At 38.8% G+C, this 15,067-nt stretch overlaps 4 protein-coding genes across 4 annotated transcripts; 1 reads left to right on the plus strand and 3 right to left on the minus strand.

Annotated features, from left to right (window-relative positions):
* Positions 1-1,175: 1,175 nt before the first annotated feature.
* ATC70_012645 (uncharacterized protein) lies at positions 1,176-2,595 on the minus strand (the record flags this gene model as incomplete). The annotated part of the gene is made up of 6 exons (XM_064831816.1): positions 1,176-1,246; positions 1,319-1,806; positions 1,869-2,110; positions 2,178-2,264; positions 2,325-2,509; positions 2,574-2,595. The coding sequence occupies 6 exons, from the start codon at positions 2,593-2,595 to the stop codon at positions 1,176-1,178; spliced, it is 1,095 nt and encodes a 364-aa protein (XP_064678096.1).
* Positions 2,596-5,287: 2,692 nt separating this feature from the next.
* Positions 5,288-5,928, minus strand: ATC70_012646 (uncharacterized protein; the record flags this gene model as incomplete). Its single annotated transcript, XM_064831817.1, has 3 exons — positions 5,288-5,539; positions 5,593-5,719; positions 5,819-5,928. The coding sequence occupies 3 exons, from the start codon at positions 5,926-5,928 to the stop codon at positions 5,288-5,290; spliced, it is 489 nt and encodes a 162-aa protein (XP_064678097.1).
* A 3,420-nt stretch (positions 5,929-9,348) lies between these two features.
* ATC70_012647 (uncharacterized protein) lies at positions 9,349-11,321 on the minus strand (the record flags this gene model as incomplete). The annotated part of the gene is made up of 4 exons (XM_064831818.1): positions 9,349-9,582; positions 9,641-10,939; positions 10,997-11,241; positions 11,294-11,321. The coding sequence occupies 4 exons, from the start codon at positions 11,319-11,321 to the stop codon at positions 9,349-9,351; spliced, it is 1,806 nt and encodes a 601-aa protein (XP_064678098.1).
* A 1,418-nt stretch (positions 11,322-12,739) lies between these two features.
* On the plus strand, positions 12,740-14,485 carry ATC70_012648 (uncharacterized protein; the record flags this gene model as incomplete). The annotated part of the gene is made up of 1 exon (XM_064831819.1): positions 12,740-14,485. One exon carries the CDS (start codon positions 12,740-12,742, stop codon positions 14,483-14,485), a length of 1,746 nt encoding a protein of 581 aa, XP_064678099.1.
* Between the last annotated feature and the right edge of the window lie 582 nt (positions 14,486-15,067).

The following is a 15,067-nucleotide window of genomic DNA, read 5'->3' on the forward strand; positions in this document are numbered from 1 at the left end:
GACCAAAAATCCATGAGGGATACCTCATGATTTTCATTGAAAATTAAACGATCGTGTTTTTGACCACAAAAATGAAGACTTCTACTATGGTATATATTAGATCCAAATGTCCTCCGCGATCCAAAGCAACCCTTAGAACTTTGTTTGTGCAACCTTCATATGTAAAATCTCAACATTTTGGTTAAAAACCTCATTTTATATTTTCAAACTTTGCCAGATGAGTTCATTCAAAAGACATCTTTTATTCAGCACCATTAGACGCGCCTTGAACAGTACTTCAAGGAAGCTTAAGGAAGTATAGGTCAATTGGCATTACTTTCATAGTCGAATCTGACAAAACAGTTTAAACAAAGTCGAATTTGAACAAAAATCAGCAAATCATCAGAAAAAATACGCATCGAATATTGGTGTTTTTGGCTGGCAATTTGTATGCCACTCTGGTTTAAGGGCTTATTATATATGCTTTTGAGAGCTCATTACTTGATACCTATATTTGATCGCTGCAAATTGCTCCTTTTTAACTGTGAAATGTAGAACTGCTATTCTATTATCCAATCCAAAATTGCATACGAGGCTTTGAGTGTGGAAACAGTGAGTGTGGGGCAATATCTAAAGCAAAATTTATGTATACTTCAGCTGATTTGCAACACATATGTCTGTTCATGTTTAGCGCTTTATACAGAGCATCAAAATGCTCAAAAGAAGAAAGGGTTTTTGCATTACCATGACATACATTGAGTAGGAGCAGCAAGCATAATAGTTTGTTGTGAACGTTATCAACAAGAGCATTAATAAACTGCCATAGATGGCTCTGTTAAATATACAGGCTACGTTATTTGCACTCGATTTATGAAAATTTGAGCATAAATATAGAGCCTCTTGTAGCCAATTTAACCAAAGGTTGATTGCCTCATCTCAAATATTAGCCAAAATGTTTTCTATTGACTGATAAACTGAAAACACTGTATGTATTCGGTATGAGATAGCTTCTGCCCGAATGAGCAGGCAAAATACTGTTTTTTTTTGCCTTGCATCTCTATGTACCTCTCTCTCTCTCAAACAACCGAATCCCGATTAAACCATGAAGCGAATACAAGATAAGATTCCTAAATTTAATTTCTGATACAAATAGTAATATAATAATGGAGTATGGGGGTATTGAATGGACAAGATATTTAAACTGCCTTTTGTGAATGATGAGATGGTACTAATTTGGATAAGAGCTCTGGCCTTATTGATGCAAGTTCTAATGTCGTATATCATGTTAACACCATCAATGCTCCAAATACACACGACCGTATCAACACAATTTAAATACCTTGCTTTGTAAAATCAAACAACTTTGGCAACGCTAATCCACTCAACATTTTGACATTTGGGTCACGCAACTCATCGAAATAAGGATGTGCCATCGCCTCAAATGCAGTTAATCGTTCATTGGGTGAATACTTGAGCAATAGCCCAACAAAGTCAATAGCGTCTTGAGGTGTTTTCGATTTGAATACCTTGGCGAACGGATGAGCTTTAATTTGTGGGAATCGATGCTCGGTGTAATTTGGATTCATGGATAATAGCTGATCTTTGGTGGGTGTACCCAAGACTTTGATAATCTCTACCAATTGATCAATACCGCTTTCGCCTGGGAATAAAGGTTGACATAACATGAGTTCAGCCATAACACATCCTGTCGACCAAATGTCGATAGTTACGGTGTAATTCTGAGCACCAAATATAAGCTCGGGAGCGCGATAATAACGTGAGCAAATATAAGATACGTTGGGTTCATCAGGTAAAAGCATTTTAGCACTGTTTGTTTGGATTTGGATTTTAGATTCACTGTTTGTTTATATACTGATAATTGACTGTACCTTCCGAAATCACATAATTTGACTACACCAGTAGATGGATCCAAGAGTAAATTTTGTGGTTTGATATCACGATGACAAATACCAACCGAGTGGATGTAAGCAAGCGAACGCAGGATTTGATAGGTGTAGAGTTTAATATAGAGAGGTGGCATCAGTTGCTTTGATTTAGCATAATGTCTGGTTGCACGATATAAGGTTTCTGGTATATACTCCAATACTAGATTAAGATATACCTCGTCCTTCTGTTGGTTTGATGTTACGAGTTTAGTTTCGGCATGACACACATGAATTTGAGCCTGAAAATCTTACCTTGGAATCACCTTGAGAGTAGAAAAACGCTTTCAAGGATACCACATTTTGATGAGAGATTGTTTTCATTATTTGCAATTCACGATTCTGAATATATCAGTTCATTGTTAGCTGTCTTGCATTCCTCCTATACAATGCACTGTGTACCTTGAATCTTTTATCTTGCAACACCTTCTTAATAGCAACATCTTCGCCCGTTTGAAGTAGCTTGGCCTGATAGACAACACCAAAGGAGCCGTTGCCAGCCACCTTGTACTTTGTATAATGCAGTTGAATATCTTGTCCAGTTTTACCGTCTTTGGCCGAGACTTTAGTTACTTTGTACGGTTCTGCTATTGGGTTGTTTGAGGTTGAAATCAGCTCCACTATTACTATGAGATGTTTGTTCATGCGTACCTGATAGTTTCAAACCATTCATGATTTATATAAGATTTAAAAGAGAGGGGGAAAAAGGAAAAAGATAAAAGAAAAAGTAAACAAGAGAAGAAAAAGGGAAATGTGCAAATAGGAGAAAGGGCTTCTTGGTTGGTGCGTGCGTGTTTGCGTGTGTGATTTTAATAATTTAGATTTGGGGGAACTGAGATGCCATGTTTGTGGTCAAGGATATACACCTTTTACCAAAATGATGTCGCGCTTTTAAAAAAAGAGTGTTGCACAGTTCGTACTGTATACAGTATAACTAGCCGATCAATCTCGCTACCCTCGATGACGGCGTTACCCTGCAGGCTTTCGCTGAAAAGATTCCTAATTAGAGATAATAAAAATATGGCATAAAAGTAGATTTTAAACAATCAATTAATAGTAAAAAAAAAAAAAAAGGCTATATCAGAGTCAGGAGGGGAGAGGTATCCATTCGCTGATGTTGCTCGTGAGATGGCGGCATAAAGCTGGCCATGCGTAAATACAGAACTTGTGTAAGATCTACAGCAACTTTTTTGAAATATTTCCATTGCAAAAGACACCTTACAGGGAGGAACTCCCAATAAAAATAGTATTCGGGCTAAGTAATTGTTCTTTCAAATGCGTGATCCTCATTTGATCAGCATCGCAACCAACATTGTCACCCTTAGAAAGGCATTTGGGCCAGCCAGCAGCAATGCCGCCGCCAAAATTAATTCAAACCCAGTTTATTTTTTTGTTCAAGATTGGACAGATTTCGTCTTTTTTCGACTTCTGTGATCTGTTTTATGATATTCGACTATATAAACTATGATGATCACCCTACGCTTCCTAATACATTCTTGGAGTGCTTTTCAAGGCGCTTCTAATGGTGCTAACTGTAATAAATGTTTTGACTTAAATTATTGAGCAATTTAATAAAATTTGAAATGAGGTTTTTAGCGAAAATAGTCATATTTTGCATATGAAAACCTCATAGAAGTGGTTTCAGAGGTTGCTTTGGGTCGAGAGAAACATTTTGAATTAATATATGCCATAGTAAAAGTCTTCATTTTCAAGGTAAAAAATGCGATCATTTGATTTTCGATGTAAACCATGAGGCCCCTCTCATGCTTTTTGGTCGATTTTTGGCCATTTTTTTTTTGAGTCCCCAAAAAGTTGAGCAAAGGTGTCAGGAAGTTACTACTACTCAAGTACAATTGCTTGGTGTCATTCCGGCGGCTCAGGAAAATCTACATTTCAAGATATGATGGCCTAAAACCTATCGAATTTGGCTGTATTTTTGCTTTATAATATCTTTATTTACACGGCATGAGTTACATCTCTGGTAGCTGAAGTCTTCTGGAAGAGCAGTTCTTTAGCTTGTACAGCTTCTAATTCGAATAGGAGGCATATTGACTTTGGTAAAGCAAATTTTGATGCGTTATATTGTTCGTAAGCTTGTTAATAATGAGAATGAGAAATCGAATTTGCTGCTTGAATATTATAGTTTTGCTACTCGCTTCGCTATGGTAACCCCCCCCCCCAATAAATCAATGCTATCCAATGCTGGATTAAATGCTTAGTCGCCAAGATTTTGCGCCTTTGCTTTGCTACGGTAAAAACCCCTTATAAATCAATACTATCAAGTGTTGAATTGGATGCGTTATGTTCTTGGTGGAGGGGCTTCGCCTCTTCCCAATGTCAGCTTCGTCTGATTTTTCGATTGAGGTATAAAAACTTCTTTCCTATCTTCTTTCCACAATTATTTCCCTGTACTTACAGATACAACGTTTTAAGACAAATCAGCAGTAGTGGCCAGGTATGCTTTTTATACTTAATTTAATTCATGCAAGCTCAATTCAAATAACATTACATTTAGTTGGTTTTAATAAATATCTTTAATTTATATATATTCTTATCTCTTCTTCATGTATCATTTTGATAGTCTTAATTGTTTTTTTTTGTCTTTGTAGAAGTTAAATATATATTTGGTGATGGTTCTTTTGAGGTACACCCAACATCATCAGTACCACCAGCGATGCTTATAAAAAAGTCGCCTTCTTCTTTTGCAATCACTCCTGTTAAGATTGTATCCTGTAACTTGGTATGATGATTTTCCCAAATATACAAGTTTTTGAGAGTGGCTATAAACGAAGGCAATTGATATAGATATTCTGGCGTGGAAAGATTGTTGGTGTGTTTGGCTATGTAGATATTATTGACTTTCTTTACAGCAAACATGTAACCACGTGGGCCTATGAGTCTCTTAAATAGTCAGCAATCCTATTATTTAGATATATGTATGTATGTATGTATGTATGTATGTATGTATGTACTAGAAACAATAGGGAATCAACTTACCAACCCAGTCCATACCAAGCGTATAAACATCTTTAGAATCGTTTTCAGAAAGGGGTAGCTCAAGGAGTCTACTAAGAATGGCTTTGTTCATTCTAATGTTTTTTACTTGCTGAACCAGGCATTGCTTCTGAGTAGCTTTCTTTCGCTTCCATTCGTTAGTTGATAGTTCAATATTTTTTGTTGACAATAAAAGATCGATTCGACGACCGAAGCCTCGATTTAAAGGTATGCTAATTCCATAGATGTTTTCATGGTCTTTTGCAATAGACTTGCTAGCTTTACATGTTGTTTCGCCACTATAGAGAATAGACAAATAAGCACATTTCGGGTCAGCGTTAATAAAAGGGCTTTTATGTTAGCTACTTACTCTAGCAAGTTAAGTTCAAATCTTTCAGTAGAATATCCAGAATGGATGCCACTTTTCTATAGCATGTCAGTTCTGAATCATTCTCGTCTGGCTTTAATGTGTCGTCAGCTACAACATTTCTGGCTATAATTTCCATTATGTCTAAAACTGCAGTAATGTCGTCCTCATTCTCCTCAATTGCCTTGACTTTTTCTTTTGCAATGGTCAATCTTAACTGCTTGAGAGCAAGCCTGCCTTTTGGATCTTTGCTAAGCTAATAAAGGAAGAAGTCAGTGATGGATTTCATTATGAAAAATTATAGCTTACCTCAATCACACGGTTAAAGACCTCCTCCGATGTAACGGACATTGCAGGCGCGAGCTCTATATTTACACTGCTGACCTCTTCCCAAAATGATTCGTTTTTGACATATTTTTGGAAAACTTTCAAAGTGCTAAAGTTGATGAGACTCACAATTTTTGGTAGGGGGTCTAAGAGAAAGGAGATATAGTGTTAAACGTTAAAAGAGTAATGGTTTCAAATGTTTACTTACTTCAAGGCACTTACTTCATTAATGTCTCCATCATTCAGATCCAGTATCAATTTGGCTGACATGAGATCCAGTTCTTCGGCCATTGTGGTAGGTTTTGAATTTTTTGTCATTTTTTCGAGAGTGGAGATTTCAATTTGGCTTAAAGAACCATGGAGCTATAGTAATTATAAATATAAGAAATTAGCGACCTAATAACATAGTTATTTCTCTAGATGAATGATTCACCCTTTTTACTCCAAGTAAATATACCTCGTGGCGAACTTGTGATGCTAGGATGATCGGTCTGTTGACGGAGTCGCAGAGTATTTCTGTTTGATTTATTTTTCCTACCAAGTAAAATCTTATCAGAAAAAGACATCGAGTTTTCAAGTAGGATATACATACTTTTATTTGCAGCATTTCCTGTTGGAAGCGGATTCTATAAAAAACAAAGTTATGTTATGCTTATAAACGTAACTGTTGTCTTTTGTATATTTACAAAAAGGTCGTCGACCTCATCTCTACATCATTTAAGAAAAATTTTGTCATTAAATTAATTTTGCAGTTGTTGCTATTTGAATAAATACCTCAATTCTTGCTTTCCTTCAATAAGGTTTTCAGTAGTTTGTCTTTCAATAGTGGTATTGCTTGACGACGCGACAAGGCTAATATTGCTAGAGATCACATTGCCGTTTATTTTTATACAGTTACTTGACTCATCCTTAACAAGACATCGATGCAAAGTAATGCTTAATAACCTAACCGTTTACTATAAATTTCCTTCACGTACCTGGCTTTCATCTTTGTTTTCATTTTCTTCAACGATATTGTTTACAAAGTCTTTTAATTCCTCGCTGGTTGATGTATTTCTTGCAATGCATTTCAGATGGTATAAAAATGTACTTTTGAGGGCTTTTTTACTCTTTTTTGTGTGTTTTTCTTCGTAATATTTAATGTAGTTAGGCAAATCCCATTCAGAAAGAGGGTATTCTGATAAGAAACTATCTTTTGACTTAAGGTGTTTATAGTCGCGCATAGGTACAGCATCGATGATGCTTTTAAGAAACTATGCAGACTCTAACAAAACTCATTAACCTTGTGCAATGCGTTGTGACAATCGCTTAATAATATATTCTCCAACGCATACGTCACTATCTCAACAATTCAAACGCGACAGAAAAAAAAAGAAATGGCTTTTCATCTCTTCTGTAAGAATCAGCAAAACATTGCTCAGGCTAGGACTCTTCACCTCATATTCAACTATGAGGTAAGTTCGACAACCCGGCTTCTTTTTATCGTTAAGGGATTCCTTCCGGGAATATAAGATAAAAGATGCCCGCCTGCTTAACACAGCATAAGCTAGACTTGGCCACTTATCCCTTGAGAAGCGACAACCCCACTTATTTGTAAGAACATCGCTTCCAACAAGCTTTGTTGTTATGAATATGTCCGTCTAGGTGTTAATATTACCAATGTTTTGTTTTCAAAAGCAAGGAGACAGGCTAGGACTCTTCACCTCATATTCAACTATGAGGTAAGTTCGACAACCCGGCTTCTTTTTATCGTTAAGGGATTCCTTCTGGGAATATAAGATAAAAGATGCCCGCCTGCTTAACACAGCATAAGCTAGACTTGGCCACTTATCCCTTGAGAAGCGACAACCCCACTTATTTGTAAGAACATCGCTTCCAACAAGCTTTGTTGTTATGAATATGTCCGTCTAGGTGTTAATATTTCTTCTTGCAACTGATTCGCTCACAGCCACGTGCAGGTAATACGTTTTATACTCAATCTTGGTATGTAATGTGATGGAACTGATGTTGTTTTTCTCTTTTTTGCCCATACGAGAACGTCTCTCTCTGTAACGCTTTGGTTGGATTCTTTTGCAAGGAAAAGCTTGAAGATCTCTGTCTTAAGCAGTTTACAGCAAGCTCATTTTTAGTAACCTCAAGACTCTGGCATCGGTGGCATTGGTGGTTTTTGGCGTTTTTGGACAAGCACATTAGCCCCTGGATATGAAGAGAAAAGGAGCAGAAGCATCAAAGTTATCCTGATGACTGAACAAATGTTGAATGAGAGGCTTTTTCATTTTGAACATACAACTACTTGGCCACATAAACGACAAAGACAAAGCAATAGCAAAGTCTAAAGAAAAAGAGTTCAAGAATATAAAAACGAAGTGTGTACTGGCTGCATCTGTATCTACTTGATATTATTTAAATTTACAATAAACATAAACTTAGAATTGGGTAAATCACTTATAATTTGAATCCTTTTAGATCTATTGAACCAAAGTTGAGAGATTACTGTACCTAAATCGTGCATTGACAACAGTTGAATTATGCAACATTCAAAGCTTATTTTGCTGGCTAGTGTACATTTTAGCATTGCCCCTGAATATCATTTCTCTGGCAGCTTCGTGTTCCTGAACCTCGATACTCTAGGCTCAGTGGGTTACTCCAGATCTGTATAGTCAGCTTTGTTATTGACAAATTGCATATTATCGTTGATGAACCATTGCCATTGAGAGCTGCATATGATATTCCAACTTTTTCTATGCAACATCAGATTCAGGAGTCAATTGATAATCCAAGGGTCTTGTAAATGATCTGCAGCTCACATTTCAAGATTTTCAAGCAGAAAAAAGTATATAACCCATCAAAAACTTTTCTCTTGTATTTCACCTGTATTTACATTCTCATTACTTTTGGTAGGTAATGAAAATTACATCTCGAATCTCATTTATTCATTATATGCACATAGGTCATGGTCAAATTCTTATTATTGCTTGCTGTTGCTTGTCTCCACACTTCTGTCTTTGCTATCGAGAAATCAGTTACTGTCAATGGGGTTCCTCAGGCAAATATAGTGAGCAACAAGTGCTATCAAGTAAAGAAGGCTCCATTTTACGATATAGCAAACAATAGCGGCGGTGTTCTTCATTTATATACCATACCTGGTTGTCATGGACCAAGCACTCCAATGGCATCGTCTCAAGTGAAGGAGTATGGGCATTTAGTATCATACAAGTTCACCTAATGAAATTTACGTGTAGTATCCATGCCGTTCGAAAACCAACTGTCATGGAATTCGCAAAACCAGTATAATATAATAGTTTGTGAATAGCGTTAAATGTTTATTTTATTCAACAAAAGTATACGAGGCAGCTAGTTACGATTCAAGTATCTCATTGACTAAATTGATCTTTTACATCTCTTTGCAATAATAAGTTCCTCGCGTTCTATTTTGGCTCTTTTGCGCATTAAACTCTTTTCTTTTTGCTTTATCGCCAGTTCCCATTGGTTCATGCAATGTTGATAAGCATCTTTAACTTTTTTTTTTTTAGAGATCTCAATTGAAGACGAAGCAGCTTCGTTGGTAATTCGCGGTGGAATAACTAATGCTGTATTTTCGCAGGTGCAGCTGTTTGTAGTGTCCTTCAAGATTATTATGATGATACTTGATGTCATTGAAATGTCAAGGTTTATTGTTGTAGTAAAATAGTTACTTTTCCTTGCATGTATATAGTATAGTAATAAACTAGAGTAACTCTACAACCTCTTGTACTTTCTCTCTGTCTCAAAAATAAGAGCTCTCCACAATTTCATCACAAACACCAAGGCATCTTCATCTAGAGCACCTTCTAATTCACTCACAAGCTCATCGGGGCCTTTCCTCTCTCTGATAAACTGCAAAACAAACTTAACCAAATCATCCTCTTCCATGCCTAGTAGATCAACAATTTTCTTGGATACGAATGGGTGCAATTTTGTTTCGATCAAGTCCTATTATATCCACCTTGTTAGGCACAATCAAGTAGGGGCAATGATGTCCGCATATTACCTCATTTAATTCATCCCATTTCACTGTATATTTCCACAAGTCTTCCTGTGAGCTAGGTATAGAATCAATCAATTGCTTCACTCTGCGCTGTCTCTCCTCTGAAGATATAGGTTCTTCGTCGTCGTAATCCGTCTTGACTTGATCAATGTCTCCATAATCCAGAGGGACAAGGACACGACGCTTTTTTTTGGCTTCCTCTTCCTCATCTTCATCAACACCACCCAATGTGTTTCTCTTAATGGGCATATTGAAGTTGAGTTTGGTAGGTTTCAAAGCAATCTTGCCATCATCTGCTTCTCTGTTGAGGAATCTGCTATCCTTTCTGCGTCTTTCTTCTTCCTCCAAGCGAGCCTGTTCATCTTCAGCTTCTTGTATCTCTCTGCGTCTGTCTTCTTCATCACGCTCCTCTTCTCTTCTGCGCTGTGATTCTCTCATACGTCTCCATCTGGATCGGTCGTGGTAATAAGGCTCCTCCCCTTTGGCTATCTCTACGTCGTCGTCCCAGTTGGCCAGACGCTCCAACCAGTAGGCTTTGTCTTTGATCTCTCGTTCTTCCAGTTCCAGTTCTCGCTTCATGTCCTTTTTGTATTCACGTAGCTTTTGGTTTTCTCTTGTCTCGAATCGCTTTTCTCGTTGATAATAAGCATTCTCCACATCACGCTCATGCTTTTCCTGTCGTCTTCTCTCAATCTCTTCATCTGTAGCCATGTCCTGTTGATGCTGAAGGTGTGGTGGTGGTTGATGTGAATGATACTCGGTGGGCCCCTTGACAAAACCATCGCCTCGTCGTCTTGGATAGTCGTTTGAATCTCTGCGTCCCTCATGCTGTTGTCGTTGCTGGTGTTGCTGAGGGTGGTGCTCGTCTCTCTCTGCAGCACGCTCCTTGAAGAAGGCAAGCTCTTTATCAATAGAGGCTTCAGCCGTGGTCTCGGCGTTTTCAGGTGTTGCTGCTACTGCTGATGCTGGTTGTTGGCCTGCATTGATGGCATGAATGTACTGTTGAACGAGATTGTACTTTTCATCATCTGATGCTACAGTTTTAGCTTCATCTTGTTGTAACTGTTGACGTTGATGCCCCTCTAAATGTGTACGTACATTATCGTCTGCCTTCACAATCATCTTCTTTTCAACGTTGCTGCCATCCTGTGCTTTTAATGTCACACCATCTGTCTTTTCACCACCTAAAACACGCAAAGCACACAACACGCTGTCTGGATCATCGTAGGTGGCAAAACCAAACCCTTTGGGGTTTCCAGAGGGGTCTTTGGTACGTTTCCAATGCACCAAATTACCGCATGTCTAGATATACCATTAGTATACACTATGAACCCTCTCCCATTTGGACGCTTCTTTTACCTTGAGCAATGTTTCAATCCATTCATCAGACACGCCAGCTGCAATGGCACCGACGAATAGTGTGTTTAGTTTATCTTTTTGTGCGTCTCTGGGAGGTGTACTGGGCACTGGTGCAGCTGATGGTGGGCCAGCAGCAACAGGTGGAAGCCCCATAGGCGATGCTGCATTGGGTGGCATTCCCAGTGGTGGCATTTGAGCTGGAGGATATCCTCCAGGTGGTTGCTGTAATGGTGGTGGTCGAAAGCCTATACTCGTGTTAGATGACATCTTACGTGCACTCGTTCATGCGATGCTTACCGTATTGATTGTTTCTATAGGGATCCATCGTCGTGGTGTGTAATAAAGTGTGGTAAAGAAAGAAAAGCACCAACTTTGGATAGGTACACCGCTTTACTTTTTTCAGAGACCACAAGCCACTCATCCTTCCCTAATCAATCCAATTCCCATACTTGGTTTTTCGAAAGGTCAAGTTTGCTTTCATCTTTTTTGGATCGTCTTTCCCCACCCTTGGCTGCTAAACTCATAGTCAAAAATACAACGAGAGATCAGGCAATATGCACCTTCTTCTGTTAAGTCTAGACAGAGTCTAATATGAAAAATCTTTTGAAGAAACTGGAAAACTTTGAAAATGTCGACATTTGTCAAGACGAAGATGCATTTGAATCCTTATTACTTGTTAACGAAAGAATAGAGTCCAAACCTTAGCAATATAAGAAATACAACAATAGCTGTTATGAACCTGCCAAGCTATTCAATTACTAACACAGCTATATTGCAGATCTTCTATAAGTAACCTATCCCCATCATAGCTACCCCGCCTGTCAAATTACTGCTTATATAGTGCGGCTGTCATCACAACGTACTGCACAACAAAATATTATTTACAATCAAAAGACATATGGGAATTACACTGGAAGAGTTGATATATTACTATCGACCAACGCATATCCCCATCAGTTCAATAACGTAGAGCATAATGTTATTCCACCTAGTTCTCTACAAGAACTAAACCCATTCACGTTTTTTTTATAAATACCCTTCCTAATTTCCCAGTTCCTTTCTCTCTTCGTCAATTATGCCATTCATTAATCCTATTATATATTCTGAATAAGTCTCTTGAAGTCTCTAATCTGATTGTCTCTTGTCTCTCTACTCCTGCCTTTTATATAATAAAATCACCTATAGCATGACGTCCGGAGAATGTACTGACAATGTTATCTGCAACCTCATCCATAAAACTAAAATTAGCACATTATATTCGGATCCCTGTAATGCTCATCTGAGACTCGTACGTGTGCTCCGGAACGTTGAATAGGATGGCTCCTCGACAATGGATGAGCATCTTGTAATAGCTGAATCTTTTGAATGGGGAAACACGGAATGAGATAAGCAAAAGCTAGCTTGGATAAGCTATTGTAGTAGATACTCTTTCACTCACAATCCCTTTTTATGGGCTATCAAGACCATCATTTATGCCTAGAAGGATAAGTATAGCACAGAGTTTGCCAGCCAAATCCATTTTAATCTCAGATTTGGCTTCTGTTCTGATTTGTCAATTTTCTAACATTTTGGATTTGATTCGACCTATTTTGCCAGATTCGACTATGTAGATGGTATGATCATCCCATACTCTCTAATGTATCGCCTCTGGCGGTCAAAATCCTTGCCTATGCGGATGATACTTTGGTGTATCTTCGCGACACGCACGATTTCCATCGTTTGCAGGCTGCCATCACTACTTACATGAAAGCTTCTAACGCATTATTGAATTATCACAAAACAGTAGCTACATCTCTTTCAGGTAAACCATCAACAACTTGGCAAGCCCTGCTCTCATCTTATGGCATCACCGCTTGGCATGATCGCACATCCACCACTCCACTCATTTATCTCGGTTATCCAATTTGTTCCAGCATTACTCAACGCAATGTTGCCTTTCAAAAACTGTATGACTCCATCCGTAACGCTATTGCTATCCACTCCCAACGCAATATCTCTATCCGTGGCCGGGTCACCATTCTCAATTCACTCATTTATTCCAAATTATGGCATGTTTTACGACTCACAACATTTACCAAGGCCCAGTTGCTCTCTTTACGAAGCCTGGGTACCGCCTTCATTAATTTTCGTATATTCCCTAGACTCTCTTTTGCTACTCTCTCTTTACCTCGCTCTGCCGGTGGTTTGGGGCTCCTAGATCCTCTCTCTCAACAACAAGCTCTGCAATGGTACTGGGTGTGCCCTCTATTGCTTCAATATCTTGACTCTCCGGCCTTCTCCAAGTACAACACTCCTTCGCTTCCTGTCTTAACTTATACTCTTTCTTGGTGCTACTCCTCTACCGTCTTCTCTCATTTCTTTTACTACCTCTTGTTTCGGCATGCTCGCCATCGGTGGTGGTTTCCTCAAAGTCCATCCCGTCGCAATACTTATCTCAATCCAATCACTAATCTTCAGTCCTGCTTGTCCATCTTTCAGATGTCAGAACGTCGTAACTTATATGTTGATGCTATTACTTGCTACTCACTCCCTCTTTATGAAATACTTTTACATTCTCCTCCTACTATTAACAATTTATATTCTTCTAGCTTTATACCACCGAATCTTCTTTTAGATGGCTCTGACGTTGCCAGAAAGCTTCTTGTAAGCGAGGTTTTCCAGTTAGATATTGATCATCAGGTGCTTCGTGTTCGTCCTTCCTTCCAATTCGCTCGCCATCCTATTGTATCCCAACGTGTTGCTGATTTCATTCAGTCGCGTCAACTACTATTCCAACCTTTCTTTGCACAACAGTGCTTCATTGCTCCTCGTCCAACCCTCAACCCACATCAACCTCCCTCCCTTCGAGCGTTCTGCCGTAGCATTATCGTTCCTCCTTCTTCCTTGCCTTCGCGAGGCCGGTTGCCGCTCAACAGCATTCGTTACTTCAAAAAACTACGTCAAAACCTCTCCTCTACCTCCTCCTCACTCTCTCCTCTCCGGCCGGCTCAATGGCTCTCCTTCTGGAGAATCTCAATCCCCCTGGCTGCTCGCACGGTCTGGTACCGAGCTATTTACGAAAAAATCCCTTCAAGAGCTCTGCTACATTTACGCATCCCCGAAAAACACCCTTCTCCCCTATGTACCATCTGCTCTGCCTCTACCACGGAGGATATCACCCATACTCTGTTCTCCTGCCCTCCCAAGTTATTGGTCTGGCGACACATGTACCACACCTATCTCTCTGCTTCTTCCTCAATCTCTGATGTTGATCTGATTCATTTCTTCCAACAAATATTACTCTGTTCCTCTCCCTATCTTGATCGTGATCTCTCTCTCTCGTTCAATGATCTCTCTATTCCTCAACTTTTCGCAACTACTCTGCTGACAATATGGCAAGCGCACTGGCGCTGGATCTTCGACCGAACCCCGTTCATCGCTGACACTGTTCAACATCGTCTTGCTCGCTCTCTTGCTCGCTTGGATGCCGAGTTAAAGCTAGATTCGTAAGTATTCAGTTTTTCCTCTTTATCCATTTGCTCTTTTCTATCTGTTATTTTTATTTTTTTTTCTTTCGTTCCTCCGATCCTCTTGTAATCATACCCAGTCTTTCCTATCACTCATAGCGACATTTGAAGGACTTAAAATAAAAAATGGAGCTCGGCTCCCCTACAAAAAATACTCTCTAATGTATTCTTGAAGGACTTTCCAAGGCGCATCCAATGGTACCAAGTAAGATAGATGTTCTGAATAAGCGTTCTGAGCAACCTTTCAAAATATGAAATGAGGTTTTCGGCGAAAATGTCAAAATTTTACATATCAAGGTCCCACAAAGACAATTTTAGGGTTACGTTAGATCGATAGAAACATTTTGACTCAAGGTATACCATAGTAAAAGTCTTCATTTTCAAGGTGAAAAATGTGATCGTTTAATTTTCAATGAAAACCATGAGGGGTACCTCATGCTTTTTGGTCGATTTTTGACCATGTTTTTTTGATCCCCAAAAAGTTGAATAAAGGTGTCAGATAGTAACTGCTACATCAGAGCAATTGTTTGGTGCTATTTTGACGATCTAAAACGGCTTTGAACGC

This window comes from Mucor velutinosus, assembly GCF_035048745.1.
Source record: "Mucor velutinosus strain NIH1002 chromosome Unknown tig00001569, whole genome shotgun sequence".
Taxonomy (NCBI): domain Eukaryota; kingdom Fungi; phylum Mucoromycota; class Mucoromycetes; order Mucorales; family Mucoraceae; genus Mucor; species Mucor velutinosus.